The 27,444-nt window shown below is 43.4% G+C and overlaps 1 protein-coding gene across 1 annotated transcript in view; it reads right to left on the bottom strand.

Annotated features, from left to right (window-relative positions):
* Nucleotides 1-27,444, bottom strand: part of LOC106563028 (E3 ubiquitin-protein ligase pellino homolog 1) — a 169,150-nt gene that overhangs the window by 124,635 nt on the left and 17,071 nt on the right. Inside the window, exon 2 of the mRNA XM_082964930.1 lies at nt 22,098-22,288. Within this exon, the coding sequence (XP_082821056.1) occupies nt 22,098-22,186 (89 nt within the window). The 5' untranslated portion in view covers nt 22,187-22,288. The remainder of the gene's footprint in view (nt 1-22,097; nt 22,289-27,444) is intronic.

The following is a 27,444-nucleotide window of genomic DNA, read 5'->3' as shown; positions in this document are numbered from 1 at the left end:
AATCATCAACCTGACAGTATGGAGACCAACACTACTGTTATAATCATCTACCTGACAGTCTGGAGACCAACACTACTGTTATAATCATCTACCTGACAGCCTGGAGACCAGGACCAACACTACTGTTATAATCATCTACCTGACAGTCTGGAGACCAGGACCAACACTACTGTTATAATCATCTACCTGACAGTCTGGAGACCAGGACCAACACTACTGTTATAATCATCTACCTGACAGTCTGGAGACAAACACTACTGTTATAATCATCTACCTGACAGTCTGGAGACCAACACTACTGTTATAATCATCTACCTGACAGCCTGGAGACCAACACTACTGTTATAATCATCTACCTGACAGCCTGGAGACCAGCACTACTGTTATAATCATCATCCTGACAGTCTGGAGACCAACACTACTGTTATAATCATCTACCTGACAGTCTGGAGACCAGGACCAACACTACTGTTATAATCATCTACCTGACAGTCTGGAAACCAACACTACTGTTATAATCATCTACCTGACAGTCTGGAGACCAGGACCAACACTACTGTTATAATCATCTACCTGACAGTCTGGAGACCAACACTACTGTTATAATCATCTACCTGACAGCCTGGAGACCAACACTACTGTTATAATCATCTACCTGACAGTCTGGAGACCAGGACCAACACTACTGTTATAATCATCTACCTGACAGTCTGGAGACCAACACTACTGTTATAATCATCTACCTGACAGCCTGGAGACCAGGACCAACACTACTGTTATAATCATCTACCTGACAGCCTGGAGACCAACACTACTGTTATAATCATCTACCTGACAGCCTGGAGACCAGCACTACTGTTATAATCATCATCCTGACAGTCTGGAGACCAGGACCAACACTACTGTTATAATCATCTACCTGACAGTCTGGAGACCAACACTACTGTTATAATCATCTACCTGACAGTCTGGAGACCAGGACCAACACTACTGTTATAATCATCATCCTGACAGTCTGGAGACCAACACTACTGTTATAATCATCATCCTGACAGTCTGGAAACCAACACTACTGTTATAATCATCTACCTGACAGCCTGGAGACCAACACTACTGTTATAATCATCTATCTGACAGCCTGGAGACCAGCACTACTGTTATAATCATCATCCTGACAGTCTGGAGACCAACACTACTGTTATAACTATCTACCTGACAGTCTGGAGACCAGGACCAACACTACTGTTATAATCATCTACCTGACAGTCTGGAGACCAGGACAAACACTACTGTTATAATCATCTACCTGACAGTCTGGAGACCAACACTACTGTTATAATCATCTACCTGACAGTCTGGAGACCAACACTACTGTTATAATCATCTACCTGACAGTCTGGAGACCAGGACCAACACTACTGTTATAATCATCTACCTGACAGTCTGGAGACCAGGACCAACACTACTGTTATAATCATCTACCTGACAGTCTGGAGACCAACACTACTGTTATACTCATCTACCTGACAGTCTGGAGACCAACACTACTGTTATAATCATCAACCTGACAGTATGGAGACCAACACTACTGTTATAATCATCTACCTGACAGTCTGGAGACCAACACTACTGTTATAATCATCTACCTGACAGCCTGGAGACCAGGACCAACACTACTGTTATAATCATCTACCTGACAGTCTGGAGACCAGGACCAACACTACTGTTATAATCATCTACCTGACAGTCTGGAGACCAGGACCAACACTACTGTTATAATCATCTACCTGACAGTCTGGAGACAAACACTACTGTTATAATCATCTACCTGACAGTCTGGAGACCAACACTACTGTTATAATCATCTACCTGACAGCCTGGAGACCAACACTACTGTTATAATCATCTACCTGACAGCCTGGAGACCAGCACTACTGTTATAATCATCATCCTGACAGTCTGGAGACCAACACTACTGTTATAATCATCTACCTGACAGTCTGGAGACCAGGACCAACACTACTGTTATAATCATCTACCTGACAGTCTGGAAACCAACACTACTGTTATAATCATCTACCTGACAGTCTGGAGACCAGGACCAACACTACTGTTATAATCATCTACCTGACAGTCTGGAGACCAACACTACTGTTATAATCATCTACCTGACAGCCTGGAGACCAACACTACTGTTATAATCATCATCCTGACAGTCTGGAGACCAACACTACTGTTATAATCATCTACCTGACAGTCTGGAGACCAGGACCAACACTACTGTTATAATCATCTACCTGACAGTCTGGAGACCAACACTACTGTTATAATCATCTACCTGACAGTCTGGAAACCAACACTACTGTTATAATCATCTACCTGACAGCCTGGAGACCAGGACCAACACTACTGTTATAATCATCTACCTGACAGCCTGGAGACCAACACTACTGTTATAATCATCTACCTGACAGCCTGGAGACCAGCACTACTGTTATAATCATCATCCTGACAGTCTGGAGACCAGGACCAACACTACTGTTATAATCATCTACCTGACAGTCTGGAGACCAACACTACTGTTATAATCATCTACCTGACAGTCTGGAGACCAGGACCAACACTACTGTTATAATCATCATCCTGACAGTCTGGAGACCAACACTACTGTTATAATCATCATCCTGACAGTCTGGAGACCAACACTACTGTTATAATCATCTACCTGACAGCCTGGAGACCAACACTACTGTTATAATCATCTACCTGACAGTCTGGAGACCAGGACCAACACTACTGTTATAATCATCTACCTGACAGTCTGGAGACCAACACTACTGTTATACTCATCTACCTGACAGTCTGGAGACCAACACTACTGTTATAATCATCAACCTGACAGTCTGGAGACCAACACTACTGTTATAATCATCAACCTGACAGTCTGGAGACCAACACTACTGTTATAATCATCTACCTGACAGTCTGGAGACCAACACTACTGTTATAATCATCTACATGACAGCCTGGAGACCAGGACCAACACTACTGTTATAATCATCTACCTGACAGTCTGGAGACCAGGACCAACACTACTGTTATAATCATCTACCTGACAGTCTGGAAACCAACACTACTGTTATAATCATCTACCTGACAGCCTGGAGACCAACACTACTGTTATAATCATCTATCTGACAGCCTGGAGACCAGCACTACTGTTATAATCATCATCCTGACAGTCTGGAGACCAACACTACTGTTATAACTATCTACCTGACAGTCTGGAGACCAGGACCAACACTACTGTTATAATCATCTACCTGACAGTCTGGAGACCAGGACAAACACTACTGTTATAATCATCTACCTGACAGTCTGGAGACCAACACTACTGTTATAATCATCTACCTGACAGTCTGGAGACCAACACTACTGTTATAATCATCTACCTGACAGTCTGGAGACCAACACTACTGTTATAATCATCTACCTGACAGTCTGGAGACCAGGACCAACACTACTGTTATAATCATCTACCTGACAGTCTGGAGACCAGGACCAACACTACTGTTATAATCATCATCCTGACAGTCTGGAGACCAACACTACTGTTATAATCATCTACCTGACAGTCTGGAGACCAACACTACTGTTATAATCATCAACCTGACAGTCTGGAGACCAACACTACTGTTATAATCATCAACCTGACAGTCTGGAGACCAACACTACTGTTATAATCATCTACCTGACAGTCTGGAGACCAACACTACTGTTATAATCATCTACCTGACAGCCTGGAGACCAGGACCAACACTACTGTTATAATCATCTACCTGACAGTCTGGAGACCAGGACCAACACTACTGTTATAATGATCTACCTGACAGTCTGGAAACCAACACTACTGTTATAATCATCTACCTGACAGCCTGGAGACCAACACTACTGTTATAATCATCTATCTGACAGCCTGGAGACCAGCACTACTGTTATAATCATCATCCTGACAGTCTGGAGACCAACACTACTGTTATAACTATCTACCTGACAGTCTGGAGACCAGGACCAACACTACTGTTATAATCATCTACCTGACAGTCTGGAGACCAGGACAAACACTACTGTTATAATCATCTACCTGACAGTCTGGAGACCAACACTACTGTTATAATCATCTACCTGACAGTCTGGAGACCAACACTACTGTTATAATCATCTACCTGACAGTCTGGAGACCAGGACCAACACTACTGTTATAATCATCTACCTGACAGTCTGGAGACCAGGACCAACACTACTGTTATAATCATCTACCTGACAGTCTGGAGACCAACACTACTGTTATACTCATCTACCTGACAGTCTGGAGACCAACACTACTGTTATAATCATCAACCTGACAGTATGGAGACCAACACTACTGTTATAATCATCTACCTGACAGTCTGGAGACCAACACTACTGTTATAATCATCTACCTGACAGCCTGGAGACCAGGACCAACACTACTGTTATAATCATCTACCTGACAGTCTGGAGACCAGGACCAACACTACTGTTATAATCATCTACCTGACAGTCTGGAGACCAGGACCAACACTACTGTTATAATCATCTACCTGACAGTCTGGAGACAAACACTACTGTTATAATCATCTACCTGACAGTCTGGAGACCAACACTACTGTTATAATCATCTACCTGACAGCCTGGAGACCAACACTACTGTTATAATCATCTACCTGACAGCCTGGAGACCAGCACTACTGTTATAATCATCATCCTGACAGTCTGGAGACCAACACTACTGTTATAATCATCTACCTGACAGTCTGGAGACCAGGACCAACACTACTGTTATAATCATCTACCTGACAGTCTGGAAACCAACACTACTGTTATAATCATCTACCTGACAGTCTGGAGACCAGGACCAACACTACTGTTATAATCATCTACCTGACAGTCTGGAGACCAACACTACTGTTATAATCATCTACCTGACAGCCTGGAGACCAACACTACTGTTATAATCATCATCCTGACAGTCTGGAGACCAACACTACTGTTATAATCATCTACCTGACAGCCTGGAGACCAACACTACTGTTATAATCATCTACCTGACAGTCTGGAGACCAGGACCAACACTACTGTTATAATCATCTACCTGACAGTCTGGAGACCAACACTACTGTTATAATCATCTACCTGACAGTCTGGAAACCAACACTACTGTTATAATCATCTACCTGACAGCCTGGAGACCAGGACCAACACTACTGTTATAATCATCTACCTGACAGCCTGGAGACCAACACTACTGTTATAATCATCTACCTGACAGCCTGGAGACCAGCACTACTGTTATAATCATCATCCTGACAGTCTGGAGACCAGGACCAACACTACTGTTATAATCATCTACCTGACAGTCTGGAGACCAACACTACTGTTATAATCATCTACCTGACAGTCTGGAGACCAGGACCAACACTACTGTTATAATCATCATCCTGACAGTCTGGAGACCAACACTACTGTTATAATCATCATCCTGACAGTCTGGAGACCAACACTACTGTTATAATCATCTACCTGACAGCCTGGAGACCAACACTACTGTTATAATCATCTACCTGACAGTCTGGAGACCAGGACCAACACTACTGTTATAATCATCTACCTGACAGTCTGGAGACCAACACTACTGTTATACTCATCTACCTGACAGTCTGGAGACCAACACTACTGTTATAATCATCAACCTGACAGTCTGGAGACCAACACTACTGTTATAATCATCAACCTGACAGTCTGGAGACCAACACTACTGTTATAATCATCTACCTGACAGCCTGGAGACCAGGACCAACACTACTGTTATAATCATCTACCTGACAGTCTGGAGACCAGGACCAACACTACTGTTATAATCATCTACCTGACAGTCTGGAAACCAACACTACTGTTATAATCATCTACGTGACAGCCTGGAGACCAACACTACTGTTATAATCATCTACCTGACAGCCTGGAGACCAGGACCAACACTACTGTTATAATCATCTACCTGACAGCCTGGAGACCAACACTACTGTTATAATCATCTACCTGACAGCCTGGAGACCAGCACTACTGTTATAATCATCATCCTGACAGTCTGGAGACCAACACTACTGTTATAACTATCTACCTGACAGTCTGGAGACCAGGACCAACACTACTGTTATAATCATCTACCTGACAGTCTGGAGACCAGGACCAACACTACTGTTATAATCATCTACCTGACAGTCTGGAGACCAACACTACTGTTATAATCATCTACCTGACAGCCTGGAGACCAGGACCAACACTACTGTTATAATCATCTACCTGACAGTCTGGAGACCAGGACCAACACTACTGTTATATTCATCTACCTGACAGTCTGGAGACCAACACTACTGTTATAATCATCTACCGGACAGTCTGGAGACCAGGACCAACACTACTGTTATAATCATCTACCTGACAGTCTGGAGACCAACACTACTGTTATAATCATCTACCTGACAGTCTGGAGACCAGGACCAACACTACTGTTATAATCATCTACCTGACAGTCTGGAGACCAGGACCAACACTACTGTTATAATCATCTACCTGACAGTCTGGAGACCAACACTACTGTTATAATCATCTACCTGACAGTCTGGAGACCAACACTACTGTTATAATCATCTACCTGACAGTCTGGAGACCAACACTACTGTTATAATCATCTACCTGACAGTCTGGAGACCAACACTACTGTTATAATCATCTACCTGACAGCCTGGAGACCAACACTACTGTTATAATCATCTACCTGACAGCCTGGAGACCAGCACTACTGTTATAATCATCATCCTGACAGTCTGGAGACCAACACTACTGTTATAATCATCTACCTGACAGTCTGGAGACCAGGACCAACACTACTGTTATAATCATCTACCTGACAGTCTGGAGACCAACACTACTGTTATAATCATCTACCTGACAGTCTGGAGACCAACACTACTGTTATAATCATCTACCTGACAGTCTGGAGACCAAGACCAACACTACTGTTATAATCATCTACCTGACAGTCTGGAGACCAGGACCAACACTACTGTTATAATCATCTACCTAACAGTCTGGAGACCAGGACCAACACTACTGTTATAATCATCTACCTGACAGTCTGGAGACCAACACTACTGTTATAATCATCTACCTGACAGTCTGGAGACCAGGACCAACACTACTGTTATAATCATCTACCTGACAGTCTGGAGACCAACACTACTGTTATAATCATCTACCTGACAGTCTGGAGACCAGGACCAACACTACTGTTATAATCATCATCCTGACAGTCTGGAGACCAACACTACTGTTATAATCATCATCCTGACAGTCTGGAGACCAACACTACTGTTATAATCATCTACCTGACAGACTGGAGACCAACACTACTGTTATAATCATCTACCTGACAGTCTGGAGACCAGGACCAACACTACTGTTATAATCATCTACCTGATAGTCTGGAGACCAACACTACTGTTATACTCATCTACCTGACAGTCTGGAGACCAGGACCAACACTACTGTTATAATCATCTACCTGACAGTCTGGAGACCAACACTACTGTTATAATCATCTACCTGACAGTCTGGAGACCAACACTACTGTTATAATCATCTACCTGACAGTCTGGAGACCAACACTACTGTTATAATCATCTACCTGACAGCCTGGAGACCAGCACTACTGTTATAATCATCATCCTGACAGTCTGGAGACCAACACTACTGTTATAATCATCTACCTGACAGTCTGGAGACCAGGACCAACACTACTGTTATAATCATCTACCTGACAGTCTGGAAACCAACACTACTGTTATAATCATCTACCTGACAGTCTGGAGACCAGGACCAACACTACTGTTATAATCATCTACCTGACAGTCTGGAGACCAACACTACTGTTATAATCATCTACCTGACAGTCTGGAGACCAAGACCAACACTACTGTTATAATCATCTACCTGACAGTCTGGAGACCAGGACCAACACTACTGTTATAATCATCTACCTGACAGTCTGGAGACCAACACTACTGTTATAATCATCTACCTGACAGTCTGGAGACCAGGACCAACACTACTGTTATAATAATCTACCTGACAGCTTGGAGACTAGGACCAACACTACTGTTATAATCATCTACCTGACAGTCTGGAGACCAACACTACTGTTATAATCATCATCCTGACAGCCTGGAGACCAACACTACTGTTATAATCATCTACCTGACAGTCTGGAGACCAACACTACTGTTATAATCATCTACCTGACAGTCTGGAGACCAGGACCAACACTACTGTTATAATCATCTACCTGACAGCCTGGAGACCAGGACCAACACTACTGTTATAATCATCTACCTGACAGCCTGGAGACCAGGACCAACACCACTGTTATAATCATCTACCTGACAGCCTGGAGACCAACACTACTGTTATAATCATCTACCTGACAGCCTGGAGACCAGCACTACTGTTATAATCATCATCCTGACAGTCTGGAGACCAACAGTACTGTTATAATTATCTACCTGACAGTCTGGAGACCAGGACCATCACTACTGTTATAATAATCTACCTGACAGCCTGGAGACTAGGACCAACACTACTGTTATAATCATCTACCTGACAGTCTGGAGACCAACACTACTGTAATAATCATCTACCTGACAGCCTGGAGACCAGGAACAACACTACTGTTATAATCATCTACCTGACAGCCTGGAGACCAACACTACTGTTATAATCATCTACCTAACAGCCTGGAGACCAGCACTACTGTTATAATCATCATCCTGACAGTCTGGATACCAACACTACTGTTATAATTATCTACCTGACAGTCTGGAGACCAGGACCAACACTACTGTTATAATCATCTACCTGACAGTCTGGAGACCAGGACCAACACTACTGTTATAATCATCTACCTGACAGTCTGGAGACCAGGACCAACACTACTGTTATAATCATCTACCTGACAGTCTGGAGACCAGGACCAACACTACTGTTATAATCATCTACCTGACAGTCTGGAGACCAGGACCAACACTACTGTTATAATCATCTACCTGACAGTCTGGAGACCAGGACCAACACTACTGTTATAATCATCTACCTGACAGTCTGGAGACCAGGACCAACACTACTGTTATAATCATCTACCTGACAGTCTGGAGACCAGGACCAACACTACTGTTATACTCATCTACCTGACAGTCTGGAGACCAACACTACTGTTATAATCATCTACCTGACAGTCTGGAGACCAGGACCAACACTACTGTTATACTCATCTACCTGACAGTCTGGAGACCAACACTACTGTTATAATCATCTACCTGACAGTCTGGAGACCAACACTACTGTTATAATCATCTACCTGACAGTCTGGAGACCAACACTACTGTTATAATCATCTACCTGACAGTCTGGAGACCAACACTACTGTTATAATCATCATCCTGACAGCCTGGAGACCAGGACCAACACTACTGTTATAATCATCTACCTGACAGCCTGGAGACCAACACTACTGTCATAATCATCTACCAAACAGTCTAGAGACCAGGTCCAACACTAATGTTATAATCAACTACCGGACAGTCTGGAGACCAACTCTACTGTTATAAGCATCTACCTGACAGTCTGGAGACCAGGACCAACACTACTGTTATAATCATCTACCTGACAGTCTGGAGACCAACACTACTGTTATAATCATCTACCTGACAGCCTGGAGACCAACACTACTGTTATAATCATCTACCTGACAGTCTGGAGACCAGGACCAACACTACTGTTATAATCATCTACCTGACAGTCTGGAGACCAACACTACTGTTATAATCATCTACCTGACAGCCTGGAGACCAACACTACTGTTATAATCATCTACCTGACAGTCTGGAGACCAGGACCAACACTACTGTTATAATCATCTACCTGACAGCCTGGAGACCAACACTACTGTTATAATCATCTACCTGACAGTCTGGAGACCAACACTACTGTTATAATCATCTACCTGACAGTCTGGAGACCAACACTACTGTTATAATCATCTACCTGACAGTCTGGAGACCAACACTACTGTTATAATCATCTACCTGACAGCCTGGAGACCAGGACCAACACTACTGTTATAATCATCATCCTGACAGTCTGGAGACCAACACTACTGTTATAATCATCTACCTGACAGTCTGGAGACCAACACTACTGTTATAATCATCTACCTGACAGCCTGGAGACCAACACTACTGTTATAATCATCTACCTGACAGTCTGGAGACCAGGACCAACACTACTGTTATAATCATCTACCTGACAGTCTGGAGACCAACACTACTGTTATACTCATCTACCTGACAGTCTGGAGACCAACACTACTGTTATACTCATCTACCTGACAGTCTGGAGACCAACACTACTGTTATAATCATCAACCTGACAGTCTGGAGACCAACACTACTGTTAAAATCATCAACCTGACAGTCTGGAGACCAACACTACTGTTATAATCATCTACCTGACAGCCTGGAGACCAGGACCAACACTACTGTTATAATCATCTACCTGACAGTCTGGAGACCAGGACCAACACTACTGTTATAATCATCTACCTGACAGTCTGGAGACCAACACTACTGTTATAATCATCTACCTGACAGTCTGGAGACCAGGACCAACACTACTGTTATAATCATCTACCTGACAGTCTGGAGACCAGGACCAACACTACTGTTATAATCATCTACCTGACAGTCTGGAGACCAGGACCAACACTACTGTTATAATCATCTACCTGACAGTCTGGAGACCAACACTACTGTTATAATCATCTACCGGACAGTCTGGAGACCAGGACCAACACTACTGTTATAATCATCTACCTGACAGTCTGGAGACCAACACTACTGTTATAATCATCTACCTGACAGTCTGGAGACCAGGACCAACACTACTGTTATAATCATCTACCTGACAGTCTGGAGACCAGGACCAACACTACTGTTATAATCATCTACCTGACAGTCTGGAGACCAACACTACTGTTATAATCATCTACCTGACAGTCTGGAGACCAACACTACTGTTATAATCATCTACCTGACAGCCTGGAGACCAACACTACTGTTATAATCATCTACCTGACAGCCTGGAGACCAGCACTACTGTTATAATCATCATCCTGACAGTCTGGAGACCAACACTACTGTTATAATCATCTACCTGACAGTCTGGAGACCAGGACCAACACTACTGTTATAATCATCTACCTGACAGTCTGGAAACCAACACTAGTGTTATAATCATCTACCTGACAGTCTGGAGACCAGGACCAACACTACTGTTATAATCATCTACCTGACAGTCTGGAGACCAACACTACTGTTATAATCATCTACCTGACAGTCTGGAGACCAAGACCAACACTACTGTTATAATCATCTACCTGACAGTCTGGAGACCAGGACCAACACTACTGTTATAATCATCTACCTGACAGTCTGGAGACCAGGACCAACACTACTGTTATAATCATCTACCTGACAGTCTGGAGACCAACACTACTGTTATAATCATCTACCTGACAGTCTGGAGACCAGGACCAACACTACTGTTATAATCATCTACCTGACAGCCTGGAGACCAGGACCAACACTACTGTTATAATCATATACCTGACAGCCTGGAGACCAACACTACTGTTATAATCATCTACCTGACAGTCTGGAGACCAACACTACTGTAATAATCATCTACCTGACAGCCTGGAGACCAGGACCAACACTACTGTTATAATCATCTACCTGACAGCCTGGAGACCAACACTACTGTTATAATCATCTACCTAACAGCCTGGAGACCAGCACTACTGTTATAATCATCATCCTGACAGTCTGGATACCAACACTACTGTTATAATTATCTACCTGACAGTCTGGAGACCAGGACCAACACTACTGTTATAATCATCTACCTGACAGTCTGGAGACCAGGACCAACACTACTGTTATAATCATCTACCTGACAGTCTGGAGACCAGGACCAACACTACTGTTATACTCATCTACCTGACAGTCTGGAGACCAACACTACTGTTATAATCATCTACCTGACAGTCTGGAGACCAGGACCAACACTACTGTTATACTCATCTACCTGACAGTCTGGAGACCAACACTACTGTTATAATCATCTACCTGACAGTCTGGAGACCAACACTACTGTTATAATCATCTACCTGACAGTCTGGAGACCAACACTACTGTTATAATCATCTACCTGACAGTCTGGAGACCAACACTACTGTTATAATCATCATCCTGACAGCCTGGAGACCAGGACCAACACTACTGTTATAATCATCTACCTGACAGCCTGGAGACCAACACTACTGTCATAATCATCTACCAAACAGTCTAGAGACCAGGTCCAACACTAATGTTATAATCAACTACCTGACAGTCTGGAGACCAACACTACTGTTATAATCATCTACCTGACAGCCTGGAGACCAACACTACTGTTATAATCATCTACCTGACAGCCTGGAGACCAGGACCAACACTACTGTTATAATCATCTACCTGACAGTCTGGAGACCAGGACCAACACTACTGTTATAATCATCTACCTGACAGTCTGGAGACCAGGACAAACACTACTGTTATAATCATCTACCTGACAGTCTGGAGACCAACACTACTGTTATAATCATCTACCTGACAGTCTGGAGACCAGGACCAACACTACTGTTATAATCATCTACCTGACAGTCTGGAGACCAGGACCAACACTACTGTTATAATCATCTACCTGACAGTCTGGAGACCAGGACCAACACTACTGTTATAATCATCTACCTGACAGTCTGGAGACCAACACTACTGTTATAATCATCTACCGGACAGTCTGGAGACCAGGACCAACACTACTGTTATAATCATCTACCTGACAGTCTGGAGACCAACACTACTGTTATAATCATCTACCTGACAGTCTGGAGACCAGGACCAACACTACTGTTATAATCATCTACCTGACAGTCTGGAGACCAGGACCAACACTACTGTTATAATCATCTACCTGACAGTCTGGAGACCAACACTACTGTTATAATCATCTACCTGACAGTCTGGAGACCAACACTACTGTTATAATCATCTACCTGACAGCCTGGAGACCAACACTACTGTTATAATCATCTACCTGACAGCCTGGAGACCAGCACTACTGTTATAATCATCATCCTGACAGTCTGGAGACCAACACTACTGTTATAATCATCTACCTGACAGTCTGGAGACCAGGACCAACACTACTGTTATAATCATCTACCTGACAGTCTGGAAACCAACACTACTGTTATAATCATCTACCTGACAGTCTGGAGACCAGGACCAACACTACTGTTATAATCATCTACCTGACAGTCTGGAGACCAACACTACTGTTATAATCATCTACCTGACAGTCTGGAGACCAAGACCAACACTACTGTTATAATCATCTACCTGACAGTCTGGAGACCAGGACCAACACTACTGTTATAATCATCTACCTGACAGTCTGGAGACCAGGACCAACACTACTGTTATAATCATCTACCTGACAGTCTGGAGACCAACACTACTGTTATAATCATCTACCTGACAGTCTGGAGACCAGGACCAACACTACTGTTATAATCATCTACCTGACAGTCTGGAGACCAACACTACTGTTATAATCATCATCCTGACAGCCTGGAGACCAACACTACTGTTATAATCATCTACCTGACAGTCTGGAGACCAACACTACTGTTATAATCATCTACCTGACAGTCTGGAGACCAACACTACTGTTATAATCATCTACCTGACAGTCTGGAGACCAACACTACTGTTATAATCATCTACCTGACAGCCTGGAGACCAGGACCAACACTACTGTTATAATCATCTACCTGACAGCCTGGAGACCAGGACCAACACTACTGTTATAATCATCTACCTGACAGCCTGGAGACCAACACTACTGTTATAATTATCTACCTGACAGCCTGGAGACCAGCACTACTGTTATAATCATCATCCTGACAATCTGGAGACCAGGACCAACACTACTGTTATAATCATCTACCTGACAGTCTGGAAACCAACCCTATTGTTATAATCATCTACCTGACAGCCTGGAGACCAACACTAGTGTTATAATCATCTACCTGACAGCCTGGAGACCAGCACTACTGTTATAATCATCTACCTGACAGTCTGGAGACCAACACTACTGTTATAATCATCTACCTGACAGTCTGGAGACCAACACTACTGTTATAATCATCTACCTGACAGTCTGGAGACCAGGACCAACACTACTGTTATAATCATCCACCTGACAGTCTGGAGACCAACACTACTGTTATAATCATCTACCTGACAGTCTGGAGACCAGGACCAACACTACTGTTATAATCATCTACCTGACAGTCTGGAGACAAACACTACTGTTATAATCATCTACCTGACAGTCTGGAGACCAGGACCAACACTACTGTTATAATCATCTACCTGACAGTCTGGAGACCAACACTACTGTTATAATCATCTACCTGACAGTCTGGAGACCAGGACCAACACTACTGTTATAATCATCTACCTGACAGTCTGGAGACCAACACTACTGTTATAATCATCATCCTGACAGCCTGGAGACCAACACTACTGTTATAATCATCTACCTGACAGTCTGGAGACCAACACTACTGTTATAATCATCTACCTGACAGTCTGGAGACCAACACTACTGTTATAATCATCTACCTGACAGTCTGGAGACCAACACTACTGTTATAATCATCTACCTGACAGCCTGGAGACCAGGACCAACACTACTGTTATAATCATCTACCTGACAGCCTGGAGACCAGGACCAACACTACTGTTATAATCATCTACCTGACAGCCTGGAGACCAACACTACTGTTATAATTATCTACCTGACAGCCTGGAGACCAGCACTACTGTTATAATCATCATCCTGACAGTCTGGAGACCAGGACCAACACTACTGTTATAATCATCTACCTGACAGTCTGGAAACCAACCCTATTGTTATAATCATCTACCTGACAGCCTGGAGACCAACACTAGTGTTATAATCATCTACCTGACAGCCTGGAGACCAGCACTACTGTTATAATCATCTACCTGACAGTCTGGAGACCAACACTACTGTTATAATCATCTACCTGACAGTCTGGAGACCAACACTACTGTTATAATCATCTACCTGACAGTCTGGAGACCAGGACCAACACTACTGTTATAATCATCCACCTGACAGTCTGGAGACCAACACTACTGTTATAATCATCTACCTGACAGTCTGGAGACCAGGACCAACACTACTGTTATAATCATCTACCTGACAGTCTGGAGACAAACACTACTGTTATAATCATCTACCTGACAGTCTGGAGACCAGGACCAACACTACTGTTATAATCATCCACCTGACAGTCTGGAGACCAACACTACTGTTATAATCATCTACCTGACAGTCTGGAGACCAGGACCAACACTACTGTTATAATCATCTACCTGACAGTCTGGAGACAAACACTACTGTTATAATCATCTACCTGACAGTCTGGAGACCAGGACCAACACTACTGTTATAATCATCTACCTGACAGCCTGGAGACCAGCACTACTGTTATAATCATCATCCTGACAGTCTGGAGACCAACACTACTGTTATAATTATCTACCTGACAGTCTGGAGACCAGGACCAACACTACTGTTATAATCATCTACCTGACAGTCTGGAGACCAACACTACTGTTATAATCATCTACCTGACAGTCTGGAGACCAGGACCAACACTACTGTTATAATCATCTACCTGACAGCCTGGAGACCAGCACTACTGTTATAATCATCATCCTGACAGTCTGGAGACCAACACTACTGTTATAATTATCTACCTGACAGTCTGGAGACCAGGACCAACACTACTGTTATAATCATCTACCTGACAGTCTGGAGACCAACACTACTGTTATAATCATCTACCTGACAGTCTGGAGACCAGGACCAACACTACTGTTATAATCATCTACCTGACAGCCTGGAGACTAGGACCAACACTACTGTTATAATCATCTGCCTGGAGACTAGGACCAACACTACTGTTATAATCATCTACCTGACAGTCTGGAGACCAACACTACTGTTATAATCATCTACCTGACAGTCTGGAGACCAACACTACTGTTACAATCATCTACCTGACAGTCTGGAGACCAACACTACTGTTACAATCATCTACCTGACAGTCTGGAGACCAGGACCAACACTACTGTTATAATCATCTACCTGACAGTCTGGAGACCAACACTAATGTTATAATCATCTACCTGACAGTCTGGAGACCAACACTACTGTTATAATCATCTACCTGACAGCCTGGAGACCAGGACCAACACTACTGTTATAATCATCTACCTGACAGCCTGGAGACCAGGACCAACACTACTGTTATAATCATCTACCTGACAGTCTGGAGACCAACACTACTGTTATAATCATCTACCTGACAGTCTGGAGACCAACACTACTGTTATAATCATCTACCTGACAGTCTGGAGACCAGGACCAACACTACTGTTATAATCATCTACCTGACAGCCTGGAGACTAGGACCAACACTACTGTTATAATCATCTGCCTGGAGACTAGGACCAACACTACTGTTATAATCATCTACCTGACAGTCTGGAGACCAACACTACTGTTATAATCATCTACCTGACAGTCTGGAGACCAACACTACTGTTACAATCATCTACCTGACAGTCTGGAGACCAACACTACTGTTATAATCATCTACCTGACAGTCTGGAGACCAGGACCAACACTACTGTTATAATCATCTACCTGACAGTCTGGAGACCAACACTACTGTTATAATCATCTACCTGACAGTCTGGAGACCAACACTAATGTTATAATCATCTACCTGACAGTCTGGAGACCAACACTACTGTTATAATCATCTACCTGACAGCCTGGAGACCAGGACCAACACTACTGTTATAATCATCTACCTGACAGCCTGGAGACCAGGACCAACACTACTGTTATAATCATCTACCTGACAGCCTGGAGACCAGCACTACTGTTATAATCATCATCCTGACAGTCTGGAGACCAACACTACTGTTATAATCATCTACCTGACAGTCTGGAGACCAGGACCAACACTACTGTTATAATCATCTACCTGACAGTCTGGAGACCAACACTACTGTTATAATCATCTACCTGACAGTCTGGAGACCAGGACCAACACTACTGTTATAATCATCTACCTGACAGTCTGGAGACCAACACTACTGTTATAATCATCAGCCTGACAGTCTGGAGACCAGGACCAACACTACTGTTATAATCATCAACCTGACAGTCTGGAGACCAACACTACTGTTATAATCATCTACCTGACAGCCTGGAGACCAACACTACTGTTATAATCATCAGCCTGACAGCCTGGAGACCAACACTACTGTTATAATCATCTACCTGACAGTCTGGAGACCAACACTACTGTTATAATCATCTACCTGACAGCCTGGAGACCAGGACCAACACTACTGTTATAATCATCTACCTGACAGCCTGGAGACCAGGACCAACACTACTGTTATAATCATCTACCTGACAGCCTGGAGACCAACACTACTGTTATAATTATCTACCTGACAGCCTGGAGACCAGCACTACTGTTATAATCATCATCCTGACAGTCTGGAGACCAGGACCAACACTACTGTTATAATCATCTACCTGACAGTCTGGAAACCAACCCTATTGTTATAATCATCTACCTGACAGCCTGGAGACCAACACTAGTGTTATAATCATCTACCTGACAGCCTGGAGACCAGCACTACTGTTATAATCATCTACCTGACAGTCTGGAGACCAACACTACTGTTATAATCATCTACCTGACAGTCTGGAGACCAACACTACTGTTATAATCATCTACCTGACAGTCTGGAGACCAGGACCAACACTACTGTTATAATCATCCACCTGACAGTCTGGAGACCAACACTACTGTTATAATCATCTACCTGACAGTCTGGAGACCAGGACCAACACTACTGTTATAATCATCTACCTGACAGTCTGGAGACAAACACTACTGTTATAATCATCTACCTGACAGTCTGGAGACCAGGACCAACACTACTGTTATAATCATCCACCTGACAGTCTGGAGACCAACACTACTGTTATAATCATCTACCTGACAGTCTGGAGACCAGGACCAACACTACTGTTATAATCATCTACCTGACAGTCTGGAGACCGGACCAACACTACTGTTATAATCATCTACCTGACAGTCTGGAGACCAGGACCAACACTACTGTTATAATCATCTACCTGACAGCCTGGAGACCAGGCCACCTACTGTTATAATCATCATCCTGACAGTCTGGAGACCAACACTACTGTTATAATTATCTACCTGACAGTCTGGAGACCAGGACCAACACTACTGTTATAATCATCTACCTGACAGTCTGGAGACCAACACTACTGTTATAATCATCTACCTGACAGTCTGGAGACCAGGACCAACACTACTGTTATAATCATCTACCTGACAGCCTGGAGACCAGCACTACTGTTATAATCATCATCCTGACAGTCTGGAGACCAACACTACTGTTATAATTATCTACCTGACAGTCTGGAGACCAGGACCAACACTACTGTTATAATCATCTACCTGACAGTCTGGAGACCAACACTACTGTTATAATCATCTACCTGACAGTCTGGAGACCAGGACCAACACTACTGTTATAATCATCTCCGCGCTGGAGACTAGGACCAACACTACTGTTATAATCATCTACCTGACAGTCTGGAGACCAACACTACTGTTATAATCATCTACCTGACAGTCTGGAGACCAACACTACTGTTACAATCATCTACCTGACAGTCTGGAGACCAACACTACTGTTACAATCATCTACCTGACAGTCTGGAGACCAGGACCAACACTACTGTTATAATCATCTACCTGACAGTCTGGAGACCAACACTACTGTTATAATCATCTACCTGACAGTCTGGAGACCAACACTACTGTTACAATCATCTACCTGACAGTCTGGAGACCAACACTACTGTTACAATCATCTACCTGACAGTCTGGAGACCAGGACCAACACTACTGTTATAATCATCTACCTGACAGTCTGGAGAACAGGACCAACACTACTGTTATAATCATCTACCTGACAGTCTGGAGACCAGACCAACACTACTGTTATAATCATCTACCTGACAGCCTGGAGACCAGGACCAACACTACTGTTATAATCATCTACCTGACAGCCTGGAGACCAGGCCAACACTACTGTTATAATCATCATACCTGACAGTCTGGAGACCAACACTACTGTTATAATCATCTACCTGACAGTCTGGAGACCAGGACCAACACTACTGTTATAATCATCTACCTGACAGCCTGGAGACCAGGACCAACACTACTGTTATAATCATCTACCTGACAGTCTGGAGACCAGGACCAACACTACTGTTATAATCATCTACCTGACAGTCTGGAGACCAACACTACTGTTATAATCATCTACCTGACAGTCTGGAGACCAACACTACTGTTACAATCATCTACCTGACAGTCTGGAGACCAACACTACTGTTACAATCATCTACCTGACAGCCTGGAGACCAGGACCAACACTACTGTTATAATCATCTACCTGACAGTCTGGAGACCAACACTACTGTTATAATCATCTACCTGACAGTCTGGAGACCAACACTACTGTTATAATCATCTACCTGACAGCCTGGAGACCAGGACCAACACTACTGTTATAATCATCTACCTGACAGCCTGGAGACCAGGACCAACACTACTGTTATAATCATCATCCTGACAGTCTGGAGACCAACACTACTGTTATAATCATCTACCTGACAGTCTGGAGACCAGGACCAACACTACTGTTATAATCATCTACCTGACAGTCTGGAGACCAACACTACTGTTATAATCATCTACCTGACAGTCTGGAGACCAGGACCAACACTACTGTTATAATCATCTACCTGACAGTCTGGAGACCAGGACCAACACTACTGTTATAATCATCAGCCTGACAGTCTGGAGACCAGGACCAACACTACTGTTATAATCATCAACCTGACAGTCTGGAGACCAACACTACTGTTATAATCATCTACCTGACAGCCTGGAGACCAACACTACTGTTATAATCATCAGCCTGACAGCCTGGAGACCAACACTACTGTTATAATCATCTACCTGACAGTCTGGAGACCAACACTACTGTTATAATCATCTACCTGACAGCCTGGAGACCAGGACCAACACTACTGTTATAATCATCTACCTGACAGCCTGGAGACCAGGACCAACACTACTGTTATAATCATCTACCTGACAGTCTGGAGACCAACACTACTGTTATAATCATCTACCTGACAGTCTGGAGACCAGGACCAACACTACTGTTATAATCATCTACCTGACAGCCTGGAGACTAGGACCAACACTACTGTTATAATCATCTGCCTGGAGACTAGGACCAACACTACTGTTATAATCATCTACCTGACAGTCTGGAGACCAACACTACTGTTATAATCATCTACCTGACAGTCTGGAGACCAACACTACTGTTACAATCATCTACCTGACAGTCTGGAGACCAACACTACTGTTATAATCATCTACCTGACAGTCTGGAGACCAGGACCAACCCTACTGTTATAATCATCTACCTGACAGCCTGGAGACCAACACTAGTGTTATAATCATCTACCTGACAGCCTGGAGACCAGCACTACTGTTATAATCATCTACCTGACAGTCTGGAGACCAACACTACTGTTATAATCATCTACCTGACAGTCTGGAGACCAACACCTACTGTTATAATCATCTACCTGACAGCCTGGAGACCAGGACCAACACTACTGTTATAATCATCTAGCCTGACAGCCTGGAGACCAGCACTACTGTTATAATCATCTACCTGACAGTCTGGAGACCAACACTACTGTTATAATCATCTACCTGACAGTCTGGAGACCAGGACCAACACTACTGTTATAATTATCTACCTGACAGTCTGGAGACCAGGACCAACACTACTGTTATAATCATCTACCTGACAGCCTGGAGACTAGGACCAACACTACTGTTATAATCATCTACCTGACAGTCTGGAGACCAACACTACTGTTATAATCATCTACCTGACAGTCTGGAGACCAGGACCAACACTACTGTTATAATCATCAGCCTGACAGCCTGGAGACCAACACTACTGTTATAATCATCTACCTGACAGCCTGGAGACCAACACTACTGTTATAATCATCAGCCTGACAGCCTGGAGACCAACACTACTGTTATAATCATCTACCTGACAGACTGGAGACCAACACTACTGTTATAATCATCTACCTGACAGCCTGGAGACCAGGACCAACACTACTGTTATAATCATCTACCTGACAGCCTGGAGACCAGGACCAACACTACTGTTATAATCATCTACCTGACAGCCTGGAGACCAGTTAGTATCATCAACATAGAGGAACAGCCATAAGTATCTGAGTTAGTATCATCAACATAGAGGAACAGCCATAAGGATCTGAGTTAGTATCATCAACATAGAGGAACAGCCATAAGGATCTGAGTTAGTATCATCAACATAGAGGAACAGCCATAAGTATCTGAGTTAGTATCATCAACATAGAGGAACAGCCATAAGGATCTGAGTTAGTATCATCAACATAGAGGAACAGCCATAAGGATCTGAGTTAGTATCATCAACATAGAGGAACAGCCATAAGGATCTGAGTTAGTAACTAAGTGGTGAAGTGTTATGTGGTTGGCTCCTTACCCCAGCACCATGAGCTCTCCATATTTCACTGGCACTTTGGAGGAAGAGGTGGAGGAGGGGGAGATATTTTCCTGCTCTGGAGAGAACATGGGCCCGGCAGGCTGGATGGGTGAGGTCACACTAAAGGGGCGGGGTCAGCTGAGCCTCAGCTCCGCCTCCTCATCCTGCATGTGCCTGTTGCCGCCGCAACCCTAGAGAGAGAGAGAGAGAGAGAGAGAGAGAGAGAGAGAGAGAGAGAGAGAGAGAGAGAGAGAGAGAGAGAGAGAGAGAGAAAGAGAGAGAGAAAGAGAGAGCGAGCATGAGGTCAGTCACACGTGGAGAACACAGCTCACAACATCAGGAAGTCACCTGATCCCTCAGGTCTCACCTTACACTGAACAGGAAGTCACTGACAGTTACACCACCACACACCCTTTAAGACACACACACACAAATAGGGCCCTAGAAAAACGATCTGCGTTGCGCCAAGCACGGAATCCAGACATTAAACCTGAATTAAACAATACTCCAAAAATGTATTGAACTTACTAGAACATTCCTTAAAAATTGCCCATGTGACTCACAAGACATGAAGAAAATGCACCAGTGATTAGTATTTTCCTGCATCTTTCTGAAAGGGCTCAGGAATGCCCATCTGTGTTGTGGTGCTCTTATGTCTAGTCTACACTTAGCGATGATGCTAATGATAACCATCTGCTGGTAGATGGAAAGGCTTTTCCAAAAACTCTCTCAATTTAAAGCTAACTACAAAGCAGCCTATGCCTACCTGGCAGAATGATACCATGATTATTTGCATCAATCCAGTGGCCATTTGCTTAGAAAACTCTGCAATCTCATGAGGGCTACAGAAACACCGCTAACCAAACAACGGTCTCTGGCTAGTGCCCCCTGCATTAAAGGATAACTACACCCACACGTGTGGTGTGTGTGTGTGTGTGTGTGTGTGTTCGCTATGTGGTCTGGGGTTGAAACGGTTGCTGCTGTGTCTCTGTGTATCACCTAAGGATGGGTTTATACTCCCACAAGCGGTCACCAAACTCCCCTGCGCTTGGCAGAAAAACAAGGGGTGCTTAAAGTTTCAACTTGCAAAGGGTTTTGCTACCGTTTCCCCTAATGAATACAACCCAGGGTTTTCACAGTGACCTCACTTCCTCAGACAACGGTGCCTTTGTGCAGCCAGGCAGTTTCCCCCCCTAAAAACAACACCAACAATTAGCCTGTGTCCTGTTTGGCACGCAGGTTGAGTCCCGTCCTTCAACAGTTCAATGAAAGGGAAAGGTGTGCTATTCTTCAACCACACTTGAGTGTTCAGAATGCACACTGGACTGGCTGTTGATAGAGAAGCTTGTGAGAACTGCGATGATGACGTCACTTAAACTGGGAGTTGAGGTGATTCACAAATGGAACATATTGGGCCAGTTTCCTGGAAACAGATTCACATACACAACCTACTTCATACCTCTCAGCAAAATAACACTAGTGCCCACATCAAAATAAAGACTGGTGAAACCCTGGTGTGGGGTAGCCTACGTCTCAGGGGTCAGAGCTACTCATTTCATGAGAGAGAGAAAAGTCCCAGATAGATAGATAGAGATAGAGAGATAGAGAGATAGAGAGAGAGAGAAGGCATACCTAGACCAGGCGTGGTGGAGGACCTCCATGGGGAAGGAGAACCACATCAGTGGCCCCAGCAGATAGCCTGCTTCCTGGGCAAACACCAGCTGCCTCCTGGGATATCCAACAGGCTAGCCAGTTAGCCAGCCTGCTAACCAGACAGCTAGTCAACCAGCCAGCCAACAAACTAGCCAGACAGCCAGCTGACCAGTCAATCAGCCAGCTAACCTCCCAGCCAGTCGACCAACCAACCAGACAGCCTGCCAGTCAACCAGCCAGCCATTTAGTCAGTCCGCGAACCTTTCTGGCACCCAGTCTGCCAGCACCACTAAGAGAGAGTGCTAAGCTAAGTCAGTATCAGTCATCTTACTTTCACTTAGTGCTGCTGGCTGGCTGGAGGACTGGCTGCTTAGCTGACTCGCTGCCTAAATGGTTTGTAGACTGGCTAATTGGCTGGCTGGTTAAATAAGTAACAGGGGCCCTATGCAGCTCAGCTGGAACAGCCTGGCACTTGTAATGGCAGGATAGTGGGTTCAAATCCCAGGACATTCTGCTAAACTAGATATATTATAGTTAAGCCAGTCTCATTGATGGCTATCAACTCTCTGCACTTCAGCCTCCATTAAGGGCAATGAGCTAAATTGCCAACTCTCAACCTTCAGCGAGAACACTCCTGTACTTAGGTTGTTTACTCTCAACTGGGGATGGGCACGGTTACTGAAATATTTGGATATCTGAACCGACATTCGTATTTGATTTCTTGTGTGAGTATTCATTTTTATAAGAAAACATTACAGGCCTATTTTAAAAATGAAATATCCATGTTACATTGCTGCATACAAGGATATACCATGACATTTCAAATTCTTAATTTAATAAAACTACTTTTAAAAGTCATTTTTATGACATGCACCCCATAAAAAGACAGGCGTCTTCACACATGTAGCTTGTTTTAGTTAGCCAATCAAAGCGGCACTAGGTCTACAGTCAGAGGCTCACTACAATACATTTTAATAGAAAGTCAGCAAAAATAGATAAGCTCTTTCTGCCGTGGAAAGGAAAATACCTGTCTATTCCCAAAAAAAAATCACCCTGATTAACTCTTTAGTCATATCCCAGTTTACCTATTTGCAGAAATATTCTATTTTATTTGGAACGGCAAGCCAAACAAAATTAAAACGGGCCTATTTATATACTGAATATGAATTTGGAGGGCAGAAATGATTAAATATTAAAGCATTAGACCTCTCACTAAAGGCTTCAGTCATACAAAAGTTATACTTAAATCCGAACTGGTTCTCCAGCAGATTAGTAAGAATGTCTCACCCCATGTTCAAGAATTAAATAAAGGTGAAATAATATATATATATTTTTTTTTAAATGGCCTTTTTTCCCCTTTATTCAGATTCAGAATAACCTCTCACTTTCGGTTATTAAAAAATTAAAACAATCTCTAAAATAAATATCGCTATTTTTAAAACAAACCATTGACAGCTGGTTGCAATTTCAGGTTAATCCACCAGAAAAGACAGAACAAATATTATGGTTAAACTCAAATATACTAATTGATTTAAAAAAACTATATTTTTTGAAAAATGTTTCAAAAAAAATGTTTTGTTGTTGTCTAATCTTTGTAAATTATATCATAAATAGGACCGGTGGAGGATCTACTCAACCAACTAATTGCAGCATTACCGCACAAATGGAAGAGGCAAGCGGAAGGGGGAGTAAGTAAGGAACTTATCTGTTGGCCCTGCATTAAAAACAAAAAATGGCTAAAGAAAATTGTGATAAATAAAAAAGTATACCAGTTGATTGCAAAATAGTTGGGAAGAGATTTTTAAATGTACCGATTCCATGGCACATGGTTTATGAGCTGATACACAAAATGACACTGGATTCAAAACATAAGTTTTTCCATTTCAATCATTGCAACCAATAGAATGATATATATGTAGGGGTACAATCATCCCAGCTCTGCATATTTTGTTGCGAAGAGACGGAATCATTTGTTTTGGTGCGGCCCATATGTAGCTTGTTTTTGGTCACAGGTTCAGGAATGGCTGAAGAATTGCAACATTTAACTAGAGCCAACTCTGCAAATAGCACTGCTGGGTGATTTAAAAAGTCAGTCATTGATCAATATAATAATAATAATAATAATAATAATAATAATAATAATACTCTTAGCAAAAATGTTTCTTTAATTTACAATATGTAGAATCTATGAGAATAGAAAGGTTCAGAACTCTCGTGAAATACACAAAAAAATAGATATTTTAAATATTTCCCCCCCAAAATTGAGGGATTTTAAAAAATTTAACTAGGCAAGTTAGTTAAGAACAAATTCTTATTTACAATGACAGCCTACCAGGGAACGTTGGGTAGAACCCCCCAAAAAAGAGACTATGCGTGGCAAGTGAAATGAGAGTTCACTAATGCAATGCAAGATTAAATTAAAACTACAGAATTAATAAAGTTAGTGGAGTTAAATGAGAACGAGCAGGTTAGGAGGTAAGCTGAGAATGAACATTGATCTCTGAATGGGGTTGGGGAGAAAGTGAAGAATGTAGCCTGCAATTAGCCTAACGTTAGATGGCTAGCTTAGCTAGCTAGCTTCTCTAGGCTACTCCAGCCAGGACAGGCAGTGTTAGATGGGATGCCGCTACAACGGAAGGTATGGTAGCAGTTAAGAGCGTTGGGCCGGGCCTCCCAAGTGGCGCAGCGGTCGAAGGCACTGCTTCGCAGTGCTAGAGGCAACACTACAGACCCGGGTTCGATCCCGGGCTGTATCACAACCAGCTGTGATCTGGAGTCCCATTGGGTGGCGCACAATTGGCCCAGCGTCGTCAGGGTTAGGGGAGGGTTTGGTCAGGGGGGCTTTACTTGGCTTATCGCGCTCTAGCGACTCCTTGTGGCGGGCCGGGCACCTGCAGGCTGACCTCGGTCATCATGTGAACGGTGTTTCCTCTGACACATTGGTGCGGCTGGCTTCCGGGTAAAGCGGGTGTTAAGAAACGCGGTTTGGCGGGTCATGTTTTGGAGGACGCATGACTCGACCTTCTCCTCCGAGCCCGTTGGGGAGTTACAGTGATGAGACAAGATCAAAATTGGGGAGAAAAAGGGAGTAAAATACAAAAAAATATTTACGACTAGGCGAAAATAATCTGTTGATGTGCCCTTGTGCAAGGCACTGAATCCTAATTGCTCCTGTAAGTCGCTCTGCATAAAAGCGTCTGCTAAATGACTAAAATGTAAAAGATAACACTGTGGCTGCTACAAGTTAGCTAGTCTTGGCTGTAGCCGAGTTGGCATGGCTAATTCGTCTCTTCCCCTCACAGCTCACACAGACGACCCCTCCCCCGCTGCAGAAATAAAGGGGAAGCCGTTCAAGTTAAAAATGTAAGTTACAAAAGTAAACGCATGTCAGATTTTTTAAATAATATTAGAATAGTGAAATTACTGCAAACGCCCATCCCTACCTTCGATGAGCACTAGCTAGGCCAACACTCTAGTACTACCCCAGGCAGCGCTAGCTGTAGGAAGATGGCAGCAGTGTTAAACCACAGCTCAGTTCCAACAGTATATAGCCACGTGGCTCTGGATAACATTCTGCCCTTGATGGCTTTTACAGAGAAAGGAGGAAAACAAAGGCTTTGTACAATTCCCAGGAATTCCTCTCATGGTTTTCCCAAATGGTATCTAGACTGACGCATGCTGCAGAGGTTTTTAA

The sequence above is a fragment of the Salmo salar genome, chromosome 18, assembly GCF_965601325.2.
Source record: "Salmo salar chromosome 18, fSalSal1, whole genome shotgun sequence".
NCBI lineage: Eukaryota > Metazoa > Chordata > Actinopteri > Salmoniformes > Salmonidae > Salmo > Salmo salar.
The sequence above is the reverse complement of the archived record's forward strand: the minus strand, read 5'-3'. Positions and strand labels throughout refer to the sequence as shown.